At 43.6% G+C, this 15,989-nt stretch overlaps 2 protein-coding genes across 2 annotated transcripts in view; one reads left to right on the forward strand and one right to left on the reverse strand.

Moving 5' to 3' along the window:
* Window positions 1–1,591: 1,591 nt before the first annotated feature.
* On the forward strand, window positions 1,592–3,376 carry LOC115320962 (D-ribitol-5-phosphate cytidylyltransferase). The gene is made up of 2 exons (XM_029981209.3): window positions 1,592–2,304; window positions 2,582–3,376. Exons 1-2 carry the CDS (start codon window positions 1,954–1,956, stop codon window positions 2,927–2,929), a joined length of 699 nt encoding a protein of 232 aa, XP_029837069.2. The 5' UTR covers window positions 1,592–1,953; the 3' UTR covers window positions 2,930–3,376.
* Window positions 3,377–4,468: 1,092 nt separating this feature from the next.
* LOC8026636 (dedicator of cytokinesis protein 1) overlaps window positions 4,469–15,989 on the reverse strand; it is a 92,124-nt gene continuing 80,603 nt past the window's right edge. The window contains exons 40-43 of the mRNA XM_029981265.3: window positions 15,498–15,759; window positions 15,288–15,387; window positions 10,709–10,929; window positions 4,469–8,261 (exon numbers count right to left, since the gene is read on the reverse strand). Coding sequence (XP_029837125.1) covers window positions 8,106–8,261; window positions 10,709–10,929; window positions 15,288–15,387; window positions 15,498–15,759 — 739 coding nt within the window. The 3' untranslated portion in view covers window positions 4,469–8,105. The remainder of the gene's footprint in view (window positions 8,262–10,708; window positions 10,930–15,287; window positions 15,388–15,497; window positions 15,760–15,989) is intronic.

Raw genomic sequence — 15,989 nt, forward strand, 5'->3', positions numbered from 1 at the left:
TGTGTTACCTATTTATCTTTGTTGCCTCAAACCTATAAAGGGTGAACTTGGTTCCAAACTTTGTCGAACTTTAGTTCAGAAGTTCGAAGATCGTCGAAATTTTAACTCAGCCAGCCCTACCGAAATAACAGAAGAAAAAAAAACAGTTTAAACTGGATTAGGGAACAGGAAAATCTAACTGGATTTCTCGCTGGAAACCTGAAATTCAGTTTGCAGAGCAAGAAATCCAGTTAGATTTTCCGGTTCCATAATCCAGTTTAAAACTGTTTTTTACAGCGGAGCTGTTAAGGGCTAAGTTCCCCAGGATCGTGTCCGTGTATGTCGACACAAACCTACTTGGACAGCTACCGCCATCTATAAGCGACGGCGGCAAGCACACAACCAGTATGGTTTCCGCCGTCGCTCGTAGATGGCGGCAACCTTTCCAGCTATAATAGACCCTTTCCGAAATTCAGTGCCATCTGGTGGTTCGTAAAGCAGTTTAGATTTTGCCATATCAATGGCGGAAATGAACTTGTATCGGCACCGTTGCTTTCGCAAGTCAACGGCTAGCGAGGAATTGTTCAGTGTGAGTTCTTTCTCGATCACTTACAGTTCGATGGTGACCAAGAACCTGCATTCAGAACAAAGCTCCAACCCACTCAGATGCCTCGAGAAAATTACATACACCAAAGTGCTTTAAAGCCGATTGTCACTTGTGTGCCGCCCACAGATTGATTGAATCTGAGTTATTAGAAATGAACGCTTACGTAGCTCTTGTGTTCCATTCCTACGTCGCGTCGTAGTGACCCCCCCGAATGTACAGGCCTTGCATCATCCGCTTAGGAGCATCTTCAACGTCTTCCTTTATCAGTCACTATCCATTGATATGGCACAGATGCCGTTCCACAGATGATGATAGTGATCAAAGTGGCCAGACTGAATTTCGGAAAGGGTCTATAGAAGGATGGATAGCTGGGCGCGCTGGAAAAAAAAAAAAACAGCGCGAAAAACAGACGACGACGAAGAATCGGGCGCGTGCGCGTTGCGGCAGTGTTACAGTGTTGCAGTGTATCGAGTACAGCTGGTCTTTCTTCTTCACGAGAGTGGAAAAGCTGAACGTTTTTTCGGTAGGGAGGAGGTTCGAAAGTTCGGAAATCGTCGAATTTATTAGCGTAATAAGTTCGAAAGTGTCGAATGTCATAGCGCGAAAAATTGGAAGTTCAAAAATCGTTGAATTTTTTATCTAGTAAGTTCGACGAATCGAAACTTTGCGACCCTTTCGACCCTTGGTTCGGTCTTCGAACCTCAGGTTCGCAAAAAGGTCGGGGATCTCTAAACTTCTTTTCCCTCGCAAAAAAAAAAAAAAAAAATTGTTTGGTTTTTTAAACGCTATTTTGGCGATATTCCACACCGCCTGGTGATAGTTAAAAAAATGCAGAGGGGAAGCAAACATAAGACAGACAGTGCGAGGGGGTAAGAAAGGTGAAAAAGAGGGGAGCAACTTCCTTTTCAAAATATCTATCCGCTTTGTTTCGAGGCTAGGTGACGCAAGCTACCGCCCGTTTTAAAGAGTACAGTTAGCATCAGAGCCGTAGCAAAGCCGCAGAGCAAAGCTGGCAAAGCCGCAAAGCCGTTTAGCATCCATCCACCCATCCAATGGGCATTTGAATGGCGATGTGTTGGTTGTGGCCAGTGGTAGCTATGGTTGTGGTTTTGTAGCGTTGTTGAAGATCCAACGACTTGGCACGGTGATCAGTGATCAGCGCACACTCGGCACTCTTCTGCACTCAGGCATCGAAACGCTTCAAGTCCTTGAAGTGACGTGTTCGTGAAACCGCTACTCTTTATACAACAGGCCAGGTAGTGTTCGTCCAGTGCCTGGTTCGGCATTTCTCCGGTTTCTCTATCAAAACAAACAAAGTGCAGCGCGCTTCTTTTTTTTTTTTCCCCTCTTTCTTCCATTTGCGAAGCATGGAAACTGTTGTAAGTGTTGTGCTGCCGGCAGCTGGAACCGGCGAAAGAATGAATATTGCGACCCCAAAACAGTTTTGTGAAGTGCAGGGAAAACCACTTGTGTTTCATACAATCGAAGCATTCCTTGCGTACAACTGGATCTCCGATGTCGTTATCGTGTGCGCCCCGGATCAGCTCTCCGCAATGGACTGTAAATTGAGAGCCAACAATTTATATCCGAAGGTGAAACTTGTAGTGGGTGGAACAACGAGGCATCGGTCGATATACAACGGTATTGTGCACATGAAGCAACATCCGCCAGACATCGTGGTTATCCACGACGCAGTTCGGCCGCTGGTCCCAGCAAAGGTAACACAAATACAACCCCTGGGACTGTTCAAACGCACTGGAAATTACTTTCTCTTTATGCGCAAATATGCCCAAGGTGTAACGCTACATGAGCTTAGCAAAAATCTACTTACGTTTTGCATCGAGACCATGTTCTCTGCTGTCAATTCATGTAGCCCAAGCCTCTGGGTAAGACCCCTTGGCAAATTATTAAATTAACAAGCAGAGCATTGAGGAGCCCATAAGAAAATGTTGTGTAACCCAACACACAACTGAAACTCACCATTTTGTGCAACAGGTTCTGGAGCAGGTGGTACACGAAGCGAAGCTTCACGGTGGAGCGGGACCAGTGGTGCCTCTTGTGTCCACAGTCGTCAAAATGACCAGCAAAGGATTTCTCCAAGAGTCACTGGACCGGTCTAAGTATGCAGCAAGCGAAACACCCCAAGCATTCCGGTACCCTCTGCTGCTAGAAGCCTATGAAAGCTGTACTGAGGAAGACTTTGATTGTGGCACAGAATGCCTTGCTCTTTTACTCAAGTACTGCGGTGTGCAGGCGAAGCTTGTGCCTGGCTCCGACGAGCTCTTTAAGGTTACCTACTCAAGAGACCTTTACGCTGCATCTGGTATGCTTAAGAGTAGTTAGCTTGCATGGTTAAGGCCCGTTTACAGACTTGCAACCAAGTACGACCGAGAGAGACGAGACGTGTTGAAACCTCTTAAAATTTTTTAAGATGAGAAAACACACTGGCATGCTGACGCCACCTATGTGGTGACCCTGGAACTGCATTTCACAAGAGCGAAGGTTTTGCGGGATTTCCGAGGTCAGATGTGTGTAATAGCTACGAGAAACGCTCGTTTATAACGTTGATAAAAGTTTTTCGAGGCAAGATAAGGAGGATAATGCACGAGAAATAGAAAATATGCCAGACCACCAAGACCCAATAGATGGCGCGAGTGTGTCCTCTCGTCATACGATATTAAGAGGTTCCAAGGCGCTCGGTTCCAAGAGGTCGCAAGTGTGTGAACAAGCCTTTAAAGTGGAGCCCAGACTGAATGGCAAGGCATTAAAATGATGTAACTTTTTTTTTTTCAACTTTTTGTGAAATTTTTTTGGTAAGAATCACTTTTTATACACGTTTGCAAGTCCGGCTTCAGGGCGCTGCCATCTTGCCTGTCTGGGGTGCGCTTGGACCAGTCATAATCCGATTACGAAGCCTTGCTAAGGCGTCGTAATCGGATTATGGTTGCTCACGAGAGCGCACCCCACTGAGGAAGATGGCGGCGCCCTGAGACCGGACTTGCAAACGTGTATAGAAGATATCTTTCCACTTCATAATTGTGTACATGATGCAAATGAAGCTCCCATGTGTATACGGGAAGCAGCTTGCACCCCAGCCGACGTAGTAATGACAAAAATTATTTTTGGCAATTTGGTGGAAATTAGGGCAAAGACTTGTAGTTACCGTAAAATACCGCAGAAGCACCCACTTTTTTCAAGTGCCCACTATTAACATTTTCCATACTTGGGAATTCTGCAAATTGTACATTAATCACCCGATTTGACCAGACAAGCGCCCATGTCTAAATTAGCCCATTTTTCAGTGGAAGCAGGGTGGCTGCTCCTCTGGCATTTTACGGTACTTGCTGCCTTTGGTTTCCGGGGCGAAAGCCTGTCGGATTTCTCTCCACTGCTTGTCTACACGTCCTTCCCCACTACCCACCAACTTTCCAGCCCTTCCTTCCCTTTGGAAAGGTTTTTGGTGGCCGTTGGTGTTCAGCTTTTCCTCCTTTCGAACTTCCAAACAGTCTCGCTGTTGTGCCCTCCTTGCCAGCACCAGCAACGGGGTAGTCAGTAAGTGCTAATCCCAATTCTGTAGGTTTCTCTATGCACCTTTGAGAAAGTCTTTTTCAAAGACTCATTGCTAAGGAACTGCTGGGGGAGCTGAGAAGAAAGCAAGGATAGAATTTTCACAAAGTTTAAGAACAGGAAAAATGATTCCCTGTAAACTGGTGCTTAGGGCTCATTTTGAGCTTCATATAGCCGAAAAGTCGTTATGTCCTTGCTTCAGTACCAGATGCCCTTCGTTGGTTTTACACGTAACCCCCCCCCCCCCCCCCCCAATCCTCCTCCTTGCTTCTATAGTTGTAAACTGATTGTACCTCTCTTGATCAATTATAAAGATAAGCATTTGTTACCGTACAGTTTATTTGTATAGACTAGATTACATCTGTAGCGTCATGAAGTGTAACAGGAAATGTTTTTGCAATAACTGCTGTATAAAGTAGTATACACATTGTTGATGAAATTAAAACTCGCTGGAAATGGTATGACGGAATAAAGAATACTGCTGATCAGATGAGCTGCTATCTTTTGCATATGCAAGCAACACTACTTACCAGCTGGTTCTGTGTGACCAAGCAAGGTGTAACAGCATTTTCAGTGAATGCCAACGTCAATAATAGAAGCATACCTACTAATGTACACACACATTGTTCATTCAACTAGGCAGTTAATTTACCTGCCTACACTTTTGGGTCACAATTGCAGAACAGATATCTTTTGCAAATTTTCCGCCAAAGTTAACACAAAAGTACGACAAGCAACTCCTCCAATCGAAAGGTAATGTTTGTTGGCTTACATACTACTGACTGTCATTGCTCATGTGACACTACATACTGAAGCAGAACAAGTAGCCAAATACAAAACAATGTTTGAAAACAATAGTTTCTACATGCTACCATCTTTTAAATACAAGCAATACACATTTCTTCTCAATTAAAATGGGCTATATAACAGCATGCACATTAAATGTGCAATATGACACTTGTTAGTTTTTTTACCACCATTCTGTATAGAAGTATAAAAATAAAAAGTACCACTACATCATGGAAAAACAGAACTGCAAGCAACAATAAATGAATGAGCCATGAAAATGTGTGCATACAACCACTCCATTTTCTTTTGGGAGAGAGGTGCATTGGATGTTTGGGAAACAATGTAGTACAGTTCACGAGCACTGAAGTTAAGGTCTCAGCCGCAAAGCTTCACTTGGGTAGCATGGTGCCCATAATAGCACCAAGCAGACTACTGCTGTAACATATGTTCAGTGCCTTACGTTGCCATAATTATGGGATCAATAATCCTCCAGCATATTAAGAATATAAGATCAGAACAGCATGCAAGACATACAGAAAATGTCTGTCATTTCCGTTTACAACTTTGATTTGAAAAGTGGCAACAAAGCAAAAAAACAATCTGAAACAAGAGCTCCAACCACAAAAAAAAAAAAAAAAAATCCAGCAAAAGCTGTAGTAACAACATAAAAAAATATACAAGGTGTTTCTTGAAACATGGGCCAAATTGCTCCTGTGAAAAGTATGCATCACAAAGAAAAACAAAGGGCCTGATTAGGAAAACTAATAACTTTTTAATTAGTAAATTTACAAAATCTGAAAAATGGCAAGAGCAAGGCAGGCACAGCCTTTTACAGCGTTTCGAAAAAACGCTCACTTTGGACAAAGTTTTAGGTTTAGGTTTCCTGTCAGCGCGTCTTTGCACCGGCGGTCCTGCTACCTGTCCGCCTCGCCCCTCGTAACTGAGAAGCAAGTGTGGCGCGAGCCGATGAAATGAAATGTTGTGCTCTTCAAGTGACAATACCAGATTATGCTTCGATTCTGGGGTTCATCTCCACCATGTGAATAGTGCATGGTGGCACACCTTAGTTGCGCGTTATGGCCAGGGCGGAGCAGAACCACCTTCGGAGTGATGCAGCGATAGTAAACAAATTCCAAAACATGTCCAGATCGAGTGTTTCTTCGCGTGCTGATCGCCGATTTTGTGGTTTTCGACGATGCCCAGAAGGTGTAATTAAAACTGTAGCTTGAAATCAGGAATTAAAAAGTTAATTACTCAAAAGTAATTCAGAACCTAATTACACCAAACATTATTAATTTTTCTAAATAGGCCCTTTGGCAGAAACCAATAGGACATCAACCTTTTTTCTGTGCGATAACCTTTTGCAGGAGAGATTTGGCCTGCGTCTCGAAAAACACCCTGTATATTGAACTTTTGAACAGGTCTGTTGAAAGCACCAAATTCCACTAGAAAGCAGGTTACACCTGTTTGTTCAGCAGTGGTACTGCATATGCCACATAATTTTACTGCACCTCTAAAAGGGAAAACAATAGTACAGGAGTTTTAATACAATGCTTCCACGGCGCAGTTGTTTGTTTATTGTACTGTGTGTTCCTTTATGCACCACACCTTCCATATTTACATATTTGTGCTTGGAGGAATATGTACATCAACCAAGTGTTCTACTTGCCAAATATTGCACACTGGTAGCTGAAAGCATTTGAGCATAGCAAGAATGTCAAGATGACACATCGAACAAGGAGTTTTCATTGTTGTTTCACATTAGAGAGAACAATCAACACATTCTCGAAACTTGAAATATAACATTGTATCTTACAAGGTATTGACACGTGTCATTTGAGCAAGAAAACCAATTTCCTGCAATGAGTTAGTACTCCTGTTTACATCTATGCACAGATAAACCAGTAAAGCATGGCTTTCTCTTAATACCATATGGCAAGAAATGGCATCCTTTGAATAATAGCACACGTCGAGATCAAACCATATCTGCATGGCAAGATGTCTAGCATAGGTTCGCCACTCCATAATTAAAATGAAGTATTCCAACTCTTACATTAAAAAATGGCAGCCTCCATGTGGCAACTTTCCGAAAGTCCCTAAACATCTGCAAAAGCAAGCACACATTGAAAAGCTCGAAGGAATGATAAGTGTGGTTCTGCGTTTTCGGTGTTTATTTTGAAGGAAATTCGGAGGGTGTTTTTTGGAGTTTATTTTCTATCTCAAATTCTTAGTTTTAGTAGGGAGCTTTTATCTAAAGTCTACAAACTTTAGTTTTTCCTTTTTTTTATATTTAGTGTCATTGGCCTCGGTAGAGAATGTCAGTCAGCAAACGTATTAAAACAGAATGTTTATAAACACAATAAAAGCTTAGCTTGTATCGTCTTGTCTTAATGAATTTGTCAGAAAGAGGCACACATTTATTTAAATTTGCCAATTGGCACATTCAGCCAAAGAGACAAGGTCTTTGCCAGTAAAGTTTCTTGTACTGCAACATGGAGCTAAACTACCATTGTACCAGAAACTCTAACTGAATCTCAAATCCTTGTTGTCGACACAGATGAAGCAGGTGAACATGCATACAGGTTCAACATTCAACAAAAGGAGGCAGGAAAAAGGCCAGTGAACATCTACAGAAGAAACTTGTTCAAGAGGAAGAGCGTTTGCAAAGGTCAGACGCGTTCGACTATTGTCGTAGGGAGGTTATCCACTTTTGTGATAAGGGTTCAACAGACATGCTTTTGAAAGCACTTACGAACAAGAGGGGAAATCAAAAAAGAAAATCTCAAGAGATGTCTTAGGGCTCCAATGAAAGGTGAAAAAAAAACAGTCAGGTGTTTACAATTGGCAATCTCTAAATTGGAGTTTTTCTGATAAATCCGAATCCACAATAATTTTACCGGAGAGTTTGTTTCAGATGTTATCAAACTTAAGCGAAAACGCAGAACCCTAGTGTTAACAAGCTACTGGTCAAGTTCTTAGGATGTTGCTACATCTTTACCTCTTGCATTCGAAAAGGGTGAATTGCAGCACATTTGACCTTTCTGCCAAGAAAAAAAAAAGTTAAGGCATGCTTATGTACAAAAGCACATGGTAATGGACACATAGCATTGACTTGATTTGCAGGTGCGCAGTAATTCTAACCAAAATATGCGTCTGCATCCCATCAGCACTCTGTTGCGTCCGACGCTGTACGTGGCATCTTTTTAGTGCCTTCCACAGGGAAACTCAAATTTCTGTTGGTGGGCGGCCGTTCTGGCTTCTTTGGCAGAACAGGTGTTCCCTCCTTGCTGCCCTCTTTGACTGGCAGGGGAGGCTGAGGCTGCAAAATCAATGCAAGTTACACACAGCGCACAATCTCCATCCTTGCAGTCTGTTTTTCTGTGTTATTGAATAGAGGTCTCATCCTTATTGTCTTTATATACATCATCTTATTTTGATTATTGTTTTTCCTTTTTAACACTGGTTTTCCATAAAAACTCATGCTCGACCGCCACACTCAACTGTAACACTGGACCGTTACATGTAAATCAAAGTTATACATACCGGGTGATTTTTTTTAATTCAAATAGATTTGTTACAAAAAATCTGCAAAAGATGCACTTATGTGGTTTGTGCAGGTGAGTTATACGGCCAGGGGGACATTATGTCGGTGGCTAATCTTTGCGATGAGTCGGCTAATTAATTGAAATTCGTTAATTAACTTTTTCATTAGTGAAATAAACACGGTTCTAATTAGAAACTTAGACAGAGTCATCGAAAACTGCTAAATCAGCTCTTTTTAGAACAACTTGAAGCTCGTGGGAAACTCAGGGGTGCGCCAAAGTTACCCTTTGTGAAGCAGGCACAAAGCCAGCAGTGGCAAAACGTGGATGATTAGATCATTATCTCGTTCCGCAACTGACGGCCAAGGTCTTCGCGGACCCTTAGAAGGCCCTCAAAGACCCCAAAGGGTCTGCGGACGCCCATTTGAGAACCACTGGTTTTGTAATACCATTCAATATTGCAAGCCATACTACTTGTGTGCTTGAACTTACTTAAAAACACAATAAAGTGAGAAAAAAGAAAAAAAAATTGTTTCATTGCCTATTAGTAGATAGAACACAAGCAAAGTCACAAGAAATTTTCCATAAAAAACACATTTTTAGTGCAATATTTACGTTGAGAGACGCAATTTAAGTACAAGTAGTCCCGCTCTAGCCTCACCCATTAGCAAAAGGTGCTTAGTTTTCTTAGCACAGCTTCTCAGCTCTCATTGGCTGCAGAGATGATTGGCATGTAAAATGTTGGTTGTAAAACTGTCGCTATGTGCTGTTACAGTCATCTCTTGGATATATTTTCATGCTTAAGATGCAAATGACCTATGTAAAGTCATTATACAGTTCACAAAATTATCATGAGACCACCACTTCCACTTTGATGTCAAACAATAACAAACATGATGAAAATAATCCCTGGAGAAAGGGAACAAGAGGTACAAAGGACAAACACTAATCTCCCAACACAGCTAGGTGACTCGTGCACGACCAAAAAAATTCGCCTGGTCCTGGTATCAAACCTGGGACCTCTCCATTTCCAATGGAGCAACTGAGCTAACCAGGTGTTCGACGTCAGTACAGCAAACGGGTTTTGTCAGCTGCCACCAGTCTAACAACAACAAGCGTGAACGGCCTGTATTTTAAGGTTATGATGATAATGCAATTAATGCAAAGGTGCAAGCGAGCTGGACAAGAATGACGAAAATAATCCCTGGAGAAGGGGAGCAAGGCGGACAAAGGACAAACACGAATCTCCAAACACAGCTAGGTGACTGGTGCATGACTGAAAAAACCTACTGGTCCTGGTATCGAACCAGGGACTTCTCCATTTCCAATGGAGCACTATCAACTGAGCGAAGCAGGAGCTAGACATCAGTAGAGCAAACGGGCTTTATCAGCTGATAAACTCGTATGCCCTACTGATGTCTAACTCCTGGTCAGACGTCTAGTACACAGGTTCATGAAGTGGTGCCTGGCATTCGACTTCAGCCAAACTTGCTGGAGGTCACTTCTTTGGCACCCTTTATTTTATTTAGCAAATTTTATGGAGATGTTACACTTGCGTAGGGTGTTCGGCCAAGCAGCCAAGCCAATCCAGTACTAACGGGAGGGGCCTATAGTGGGACTTAGGAAGAGTGAACCTCCACCCAAATTGCATTTCGCAACATAAATATTGAACTAAAAATTTGGAATTTATTTTTCAGGGAAAAGTTTTTTTTTTTTTTGTGACATCGCGTCCCACCTAGGCACTTTCAAGAAAGCGTTTTTTGGACTTAAGTGTCCCTTTAAGCATTCAGTTTTACAGCAGTCTTACAGGACAAAGTTTTGCTTGGGAAACTTGAGTCTTCAGCAAAATGTGCCTAAATGTAAGCAGTATTGGCAGCGGGACACTTGAACTTCCTGTGAAGCTGAACTCTGTATTTGTCTGTACCCTGGTGCTGATTTTACTGTGCTACTGTGTAAACTAAAAACTAATTTAGTTTCTAAAAGTTCTCCTCTTTGCTGTGCTCCTCTCCCCTCCTCCTCCTCCTCCTCCTCCTCCTCCTCCTCCTCCTCCTCCTCCTCCTCTCCCCCCCCCCCCCCCCCTTTTCCTTCCCCCACAACAACCCTCAAGGTTTTTAACTTTGGGGGTTGTGGTACCTTGCAGAAAGATACTTTCCAGGCTTGAGTGTTAAAGCTCACAAGCCATGTGGTTGCCTATTGGGTGCTCTCTCAAGGAAGGACTACCCACCCGGCTCTTTGCTCCTGATGGAATGCTGAGCGAGGGCTTGCGCATCGCCAAAGTTGGCACGTCGTCGGTGATGTTGGTGTAGTCAGCATACGCCTGCTTCTGTGGCAAGGGTGGGGGACGGTCTACCTCTCCATCTGGACCATCAGGAGATGACCGTGTCGTGCTCGAACTGGCCGGAAACAGCGGGAATGTCATGGCCGTGGCCAGGCTTGGCGTCACCGCTGTTGGAATAGAGGTTACCTACGTCAATTCTCTTACGACCGAGAGGTTGGGACCAAGAGTTAGTTGCGCAATGCCATTGGAGTCACTAAAGCCAAATTGAACTCTGATCAAGCAACCTCAATCGTATGTATGCCAGGGAAATATTTCAGTGTCCATACTCAAAAAAAGACTAGGGGCAACTGAAAGGAGCATACGGGGCAAAAATGGGAGTCTGATCAATGTGTAAAAGCAAAAAGGCACAAAACACACACATGCCCAGAGAATGATCAAAACCCACTCAAATGTAGCCTAGTCTGGCTAAGTCCAACTACAAATGTGGGTCAGGCTTTAAGATGCACTAAACATTGTTATGGCTGTGCCCAGACAGTTCCAAATGGAATCTAGAATCTTCAAGACATAAAAATAATTTCTCCGTGCCCCACTTTCACACAAGGACCATACTCCGAGATAAATGTCTCCTCACATCTGCACCCTACCTCCTCTCCAATGTTTGGCTTAGGGATGTGCGGCTGAAGTTCCGTCATGCATATGCAGTGCCACTCTTCCCCCTGGTGAGGCGTGCCCATACTAGTTAGGCGTACGCAAAGCAGACGATGCGGGAGGCTGGTGCGCTTGTTGTACTGGCCTTGCGCTTCGTAAAGTAATGCACCGAAGGCAAAAGGGCAGGGCTCTAGGTATAGTTCTGTAGTCAAATGCCATAGCATCATATTAAACAGAAAGGTAAATATGTGTCTCCCGAAAAGTTCTATCAGTTTCCTTCGAAGTGGATGCAAGGAAGATCGCCAGAAGCATGAATCGCCAGCCATGGGAAGGCCAGGGTTAATTATTGTTTCCTATCTTGTTGATGAGTCAGTAGTGCAACTACACTTACTAGTCAAGTTAATAGGGACTTTATGTAAATCGCACGCAAGAGCATGCAAGAGTTGTGCGTTGCTTGAGGGAACTTGTGCCGTCACTTTGAGGGCGGACCGAGCTCGTGCCTGCTGGGCCTGCAATCCACAGCCGATGTTCTATGACAAGTCCCTAACATAATAGCTACAATAGTTCCCCGTGGCCGTTGACAAAAGAAACCCAAATATGCAGTTACCATTTTTTAAACAACTTTAAACAACTAAAAACCAAGCTCACTTAACTTACTAGCCTATTTTGTACCCCAATACTTACAAGGGAAAGCAGGTAAGCAGGCAAAGACATAAGAGGTGAAATGAGGCAGATAATCGTGGCCCACATTGCACACTGACTTGATTGCAGAGTTGAAAAGAAATTGGCACTGGTGGCTGTACTCTAGTTTTTATATATACTATTAAAAGAATATGTAGTTTGTGAGTATCAGGCATAATTGTTTTCCAAGGAACCCAAAAAATTTGGCTCAAGAACATTCCTGGGTCGACCCAGAGCCGTAGGCCAGTAGGCGTGGCAACAAAGGCGCTGGAGAGGAGAAAAGTGAAAGAAAGGGGGGAGAGCACCGAAGGAGGGAGCAAAGAGGAAACGACCGCCATTTTGACGCAACACACTTTTGGCGCAAAGCACTGTTGAGGCTACGCGTCATCTGCCACGGGCCGACTTCTTTTTCGCCTGAATAAAAGTTTGCGGTCAAACGTGGAGAAAACTTCATTCGTTACCAAGGAATAACACTATCATTTTCTTACCAGAGCCAGCGAAGTAAAAGGAAAGAAGCAAAATTTGTATGTCGATACCATGCATTCCACCGCACGAATGAATGAAAATGGCGGCGCTCCCTGCACAGCTGGGAGCAGCTGGGAGTTCACGCACATGCGCTCGCACCTCTCATTCTGCGCTACAGGCTGACTGGCTCAAACGGAAGGGGGTCATTACAGCGGCGAGATCATAAACTGGCCAAACTCTCCCAATTTACGGCTCTGGGTCGACTAATTAGAGCATGTTGGCAATGTTAGATGTATAAAAGAAAAGAAACATAAATAAGACCAGGTTAGGACACGTAACAAACGTAAATAACTGAAAATTTATGGTTGAAGTTTAAAATTGATTACATTTTTCGCAGAGAGAGAGAAGTAATATTGATGATCCTTTCCTGGTGCAGGAGTTATGGATATATCAAGTATAGCTGCGCCTAAACAGCAAACACAAAACAAAAAATCCTGCAAAAAATCTTATTTGCGGTGAGCCGCAACTGTGTTCAATATTATCATTCTGGAGTCACAAAAAAAGTAAAAAAAAATAAGATGACAGTACTGGTGCAAATGTAGGTCCGTCGGTGATCACTCTTTTTACTTATAAAAGTATGAGTGGGTTACTGATGCACGTGCGTGAATTATGATTCTACCGCTTTGACGGCAGTGGTACATGAGCGCAAACAAGGGGTCGCAGCGTGTAGTAAAAGATTTTTTGTTTTGTTATCCGACCCGCTCAAAATACCTGGGAACAGATGAGCGGTGGCAGTCTTTGCGTCCCGCTTGTTTTTATTATAACTTGACCTAGTGTTGCAGTCTGGCAGTGCATACCTCGTCATTGACTTCATTCGCATTAATTAAAACAGCCGCGGTATGCTTCCAGCAGTGGTTAACTCCTACTTTCTAAGAGCACTTGCATGAGTTTGAACAGTGTGTACGACAGCGCAGCTGTGCACGAGAAGACAATTTGAACAATATAGCATCCTCATCTTTGCCCAACTAGCTCAGACTTCCAGAAGCGAGCGAAACCATAAAGAAAAACAGCATTTATCTTGAGGCGGATGTTATAGCTGTCGTTTTGCACTTGCAAGACATACTTCGCTGTCGACAAATGCTCTAATGGTTGGATAATCTCATCCACCCCGGAGACCTGGCACTCAAGCATAGTTTCTTTGCAGAGGTTCGCCTCCCTAAAAAAATAATCACCATTATTCAGCAGACAGAAAGCCGCAACAATATTGCAACGCGATACTTGCCATTGCAACTGGCAGCGCGACGGGATAAGCGAACACTGCATTTTGGGAAAATTTCCACCACAGCGCAGCGCCATTGCTGTTACTTCAACACACCCCCTGGCCCATGGGTTTCCCCACGAATTGGAATTAGGGGGAGTGTAAATTTTTAGGGGCTCACGGGGGAGGGGGAGGGGGGGGGCAAGGTCAGGGGGGGGGGGGGGGGGAATTGAGAATAGAGGAGTCATTGCGAATTAAGGGGGTGCCTTCAGAAAAACAAGGGGGGGTGTGTAGGGAAATCACTGCCCTCGCCCATCCGAACGGTCCCATAGGCAGGGATTTGCATTGTGTGCTCAGTTTTGATACAATGCAATAAAGTGTTTTCTTGCCCAGAGTAATCAGATGGGCTAGTTCATTGAGAAAATTAAATACAAATAGAGTAAAAAACAAGGACAAGTAGGAAGAAACGGGACAAGGTCAAAATCAATACATTGTTAATACACTTTTAGAAGACGACTAAGCATGTGAAAAGGAATGTATAGCTAGCCTATTTCGCTTGCAACATGCATTTGAGTTGGAAACATTCTGTTTTTAGTCTAAATCGCACCATGCATCTGTTACCCCCTATGTGTTATCTAGTAGGGAAAAAATTATCAAAACTTTGGTTTCATAGCTTTATTTCTACTAGAGTCATGTCTCGTTAATATCGACCCCGTTAACATGGATACCCCGCTATATGGACACCACTTTTGGGGACAAACTGGGAAAATTCATGCATTTTTGTCTCACTATTGTGGAAAACTTGCATTCTGGACGATTTTCTACGGGAACGGGGGTGTCCATATTAACGAGACATCACTGTATAAGCTTGCTACTTCCCCACGTACTTCACTAAAATGTTGTGCCAATATTTGACTACTAGTCTGATAAAAAAAAGGCTCGAGGTACACCTAAGCACTTCTTATGAGTTGTGAATGCGAAAGCATGCAAGCCACTCGTCTGCTCCCTTTTTCGTCTGCTGCATACTTTTCGTCGCCGGTCAGCGCGCATGCTCCCCTCGGCACGCTGACCTTGGACTCGGCGAAATCCGTCAGCTTTACTTCCCTCCTTTGGGATCGAAGAAACTAGGTGCTGTTTTCGTGCTTCAAAGTGATGACGTCAGCTCGCTCCATGGGACAGTTAATTCTTTCGCATTAAAAATACATTACTAAAGCAGCCATGCACTACTTGTGGCTGCTATGAGAACAAAGGTCTCCTTGCTATGTCAGACAAATTAAGTAAGCAAGAAGATCCTCACAATAATTTAGCCTTTAGCTAAATGTACATAAAAAAAAAAATGTTGCAGGAGGTTAGACTGCTTTGTTCTAGTAACAGAGCGAACACATGTATTAGCATCCACTCCCTATCCAACGAGTGTCGCTATTAATATATACACATATAATAAAGTGTTTGTGATAGAAAACTTTCTCTCACCTTGAGAAGGAGGGGTTGACGGAGGGAGTTTGAACTGACCACTGGACGGCCTGCTGTGCCTCTTTTCGGCCTCGGACCTCAGAGGTCGGTGAGGAGTCAACTGGCAAAGAAGCAAAGAGAAGTAGTACCTGTGAAACACTCTCCGAGCCTCGACCCGAACGTCTCCTGCATTGCAGTTTTCGGTCCAAAAACACGAAAGAAATTATTTACCTGCTCATTAAGCTCGATGATTGGTGCCTCCGCTTTGTCCGTGTTCAAGGGCAGGTCGTACCATTGTGACTGAGACTTCTCCTCGTGTTGGGAACTTAGCGAGGCTGCCGAGTTGCGTCGCAGGGTGAGTCCTGTGCTGTCACGACTTTTCTTGCTGTGCGTCTTGTGAGGCGAGGTGACAGAGTTTTGCTTTACAAATACCGAAGACACAAGCGCACGGGATGTTGGGGTGGTTGGGGTCTTTCCTGGCACGGTGGGAAGACTGTAAGAAAACCATGAAAGAAGGACAATGATGATGTCGGACCCCTGCATCCTTCCGTCGGTAAGAGGTGGGAAAGAAAAAAAACACAGTGGATGTTCTGTGGCTGAGAGTAGCCAGAGAGGGTCGTTTTGTTACTCGAAATAGAAGACTGCAGCATTCTGTATACCTCAAGTACACAAAGGGCTCATTGAAATATTAGAGAAGTCAGTAGAAAGCAATTAATCAAAACA

This window comes from Ixodes scapularis, unplaced genomic scaffold (assembly GCF_016920785.2).
Source record: "Ixodes scapularis isolate PalLabHiFi unplaced genomic scaffold, ASM1692078v2 PGA_scaffold9__187_contigs__length_104089568, whole genome shotgun sequence".
NCBI lineage: Eukaryota > Metazoa > Arthropoda > Arachnida > Ixodida > Ixodidae > Ixodes > Ixodes scapularis.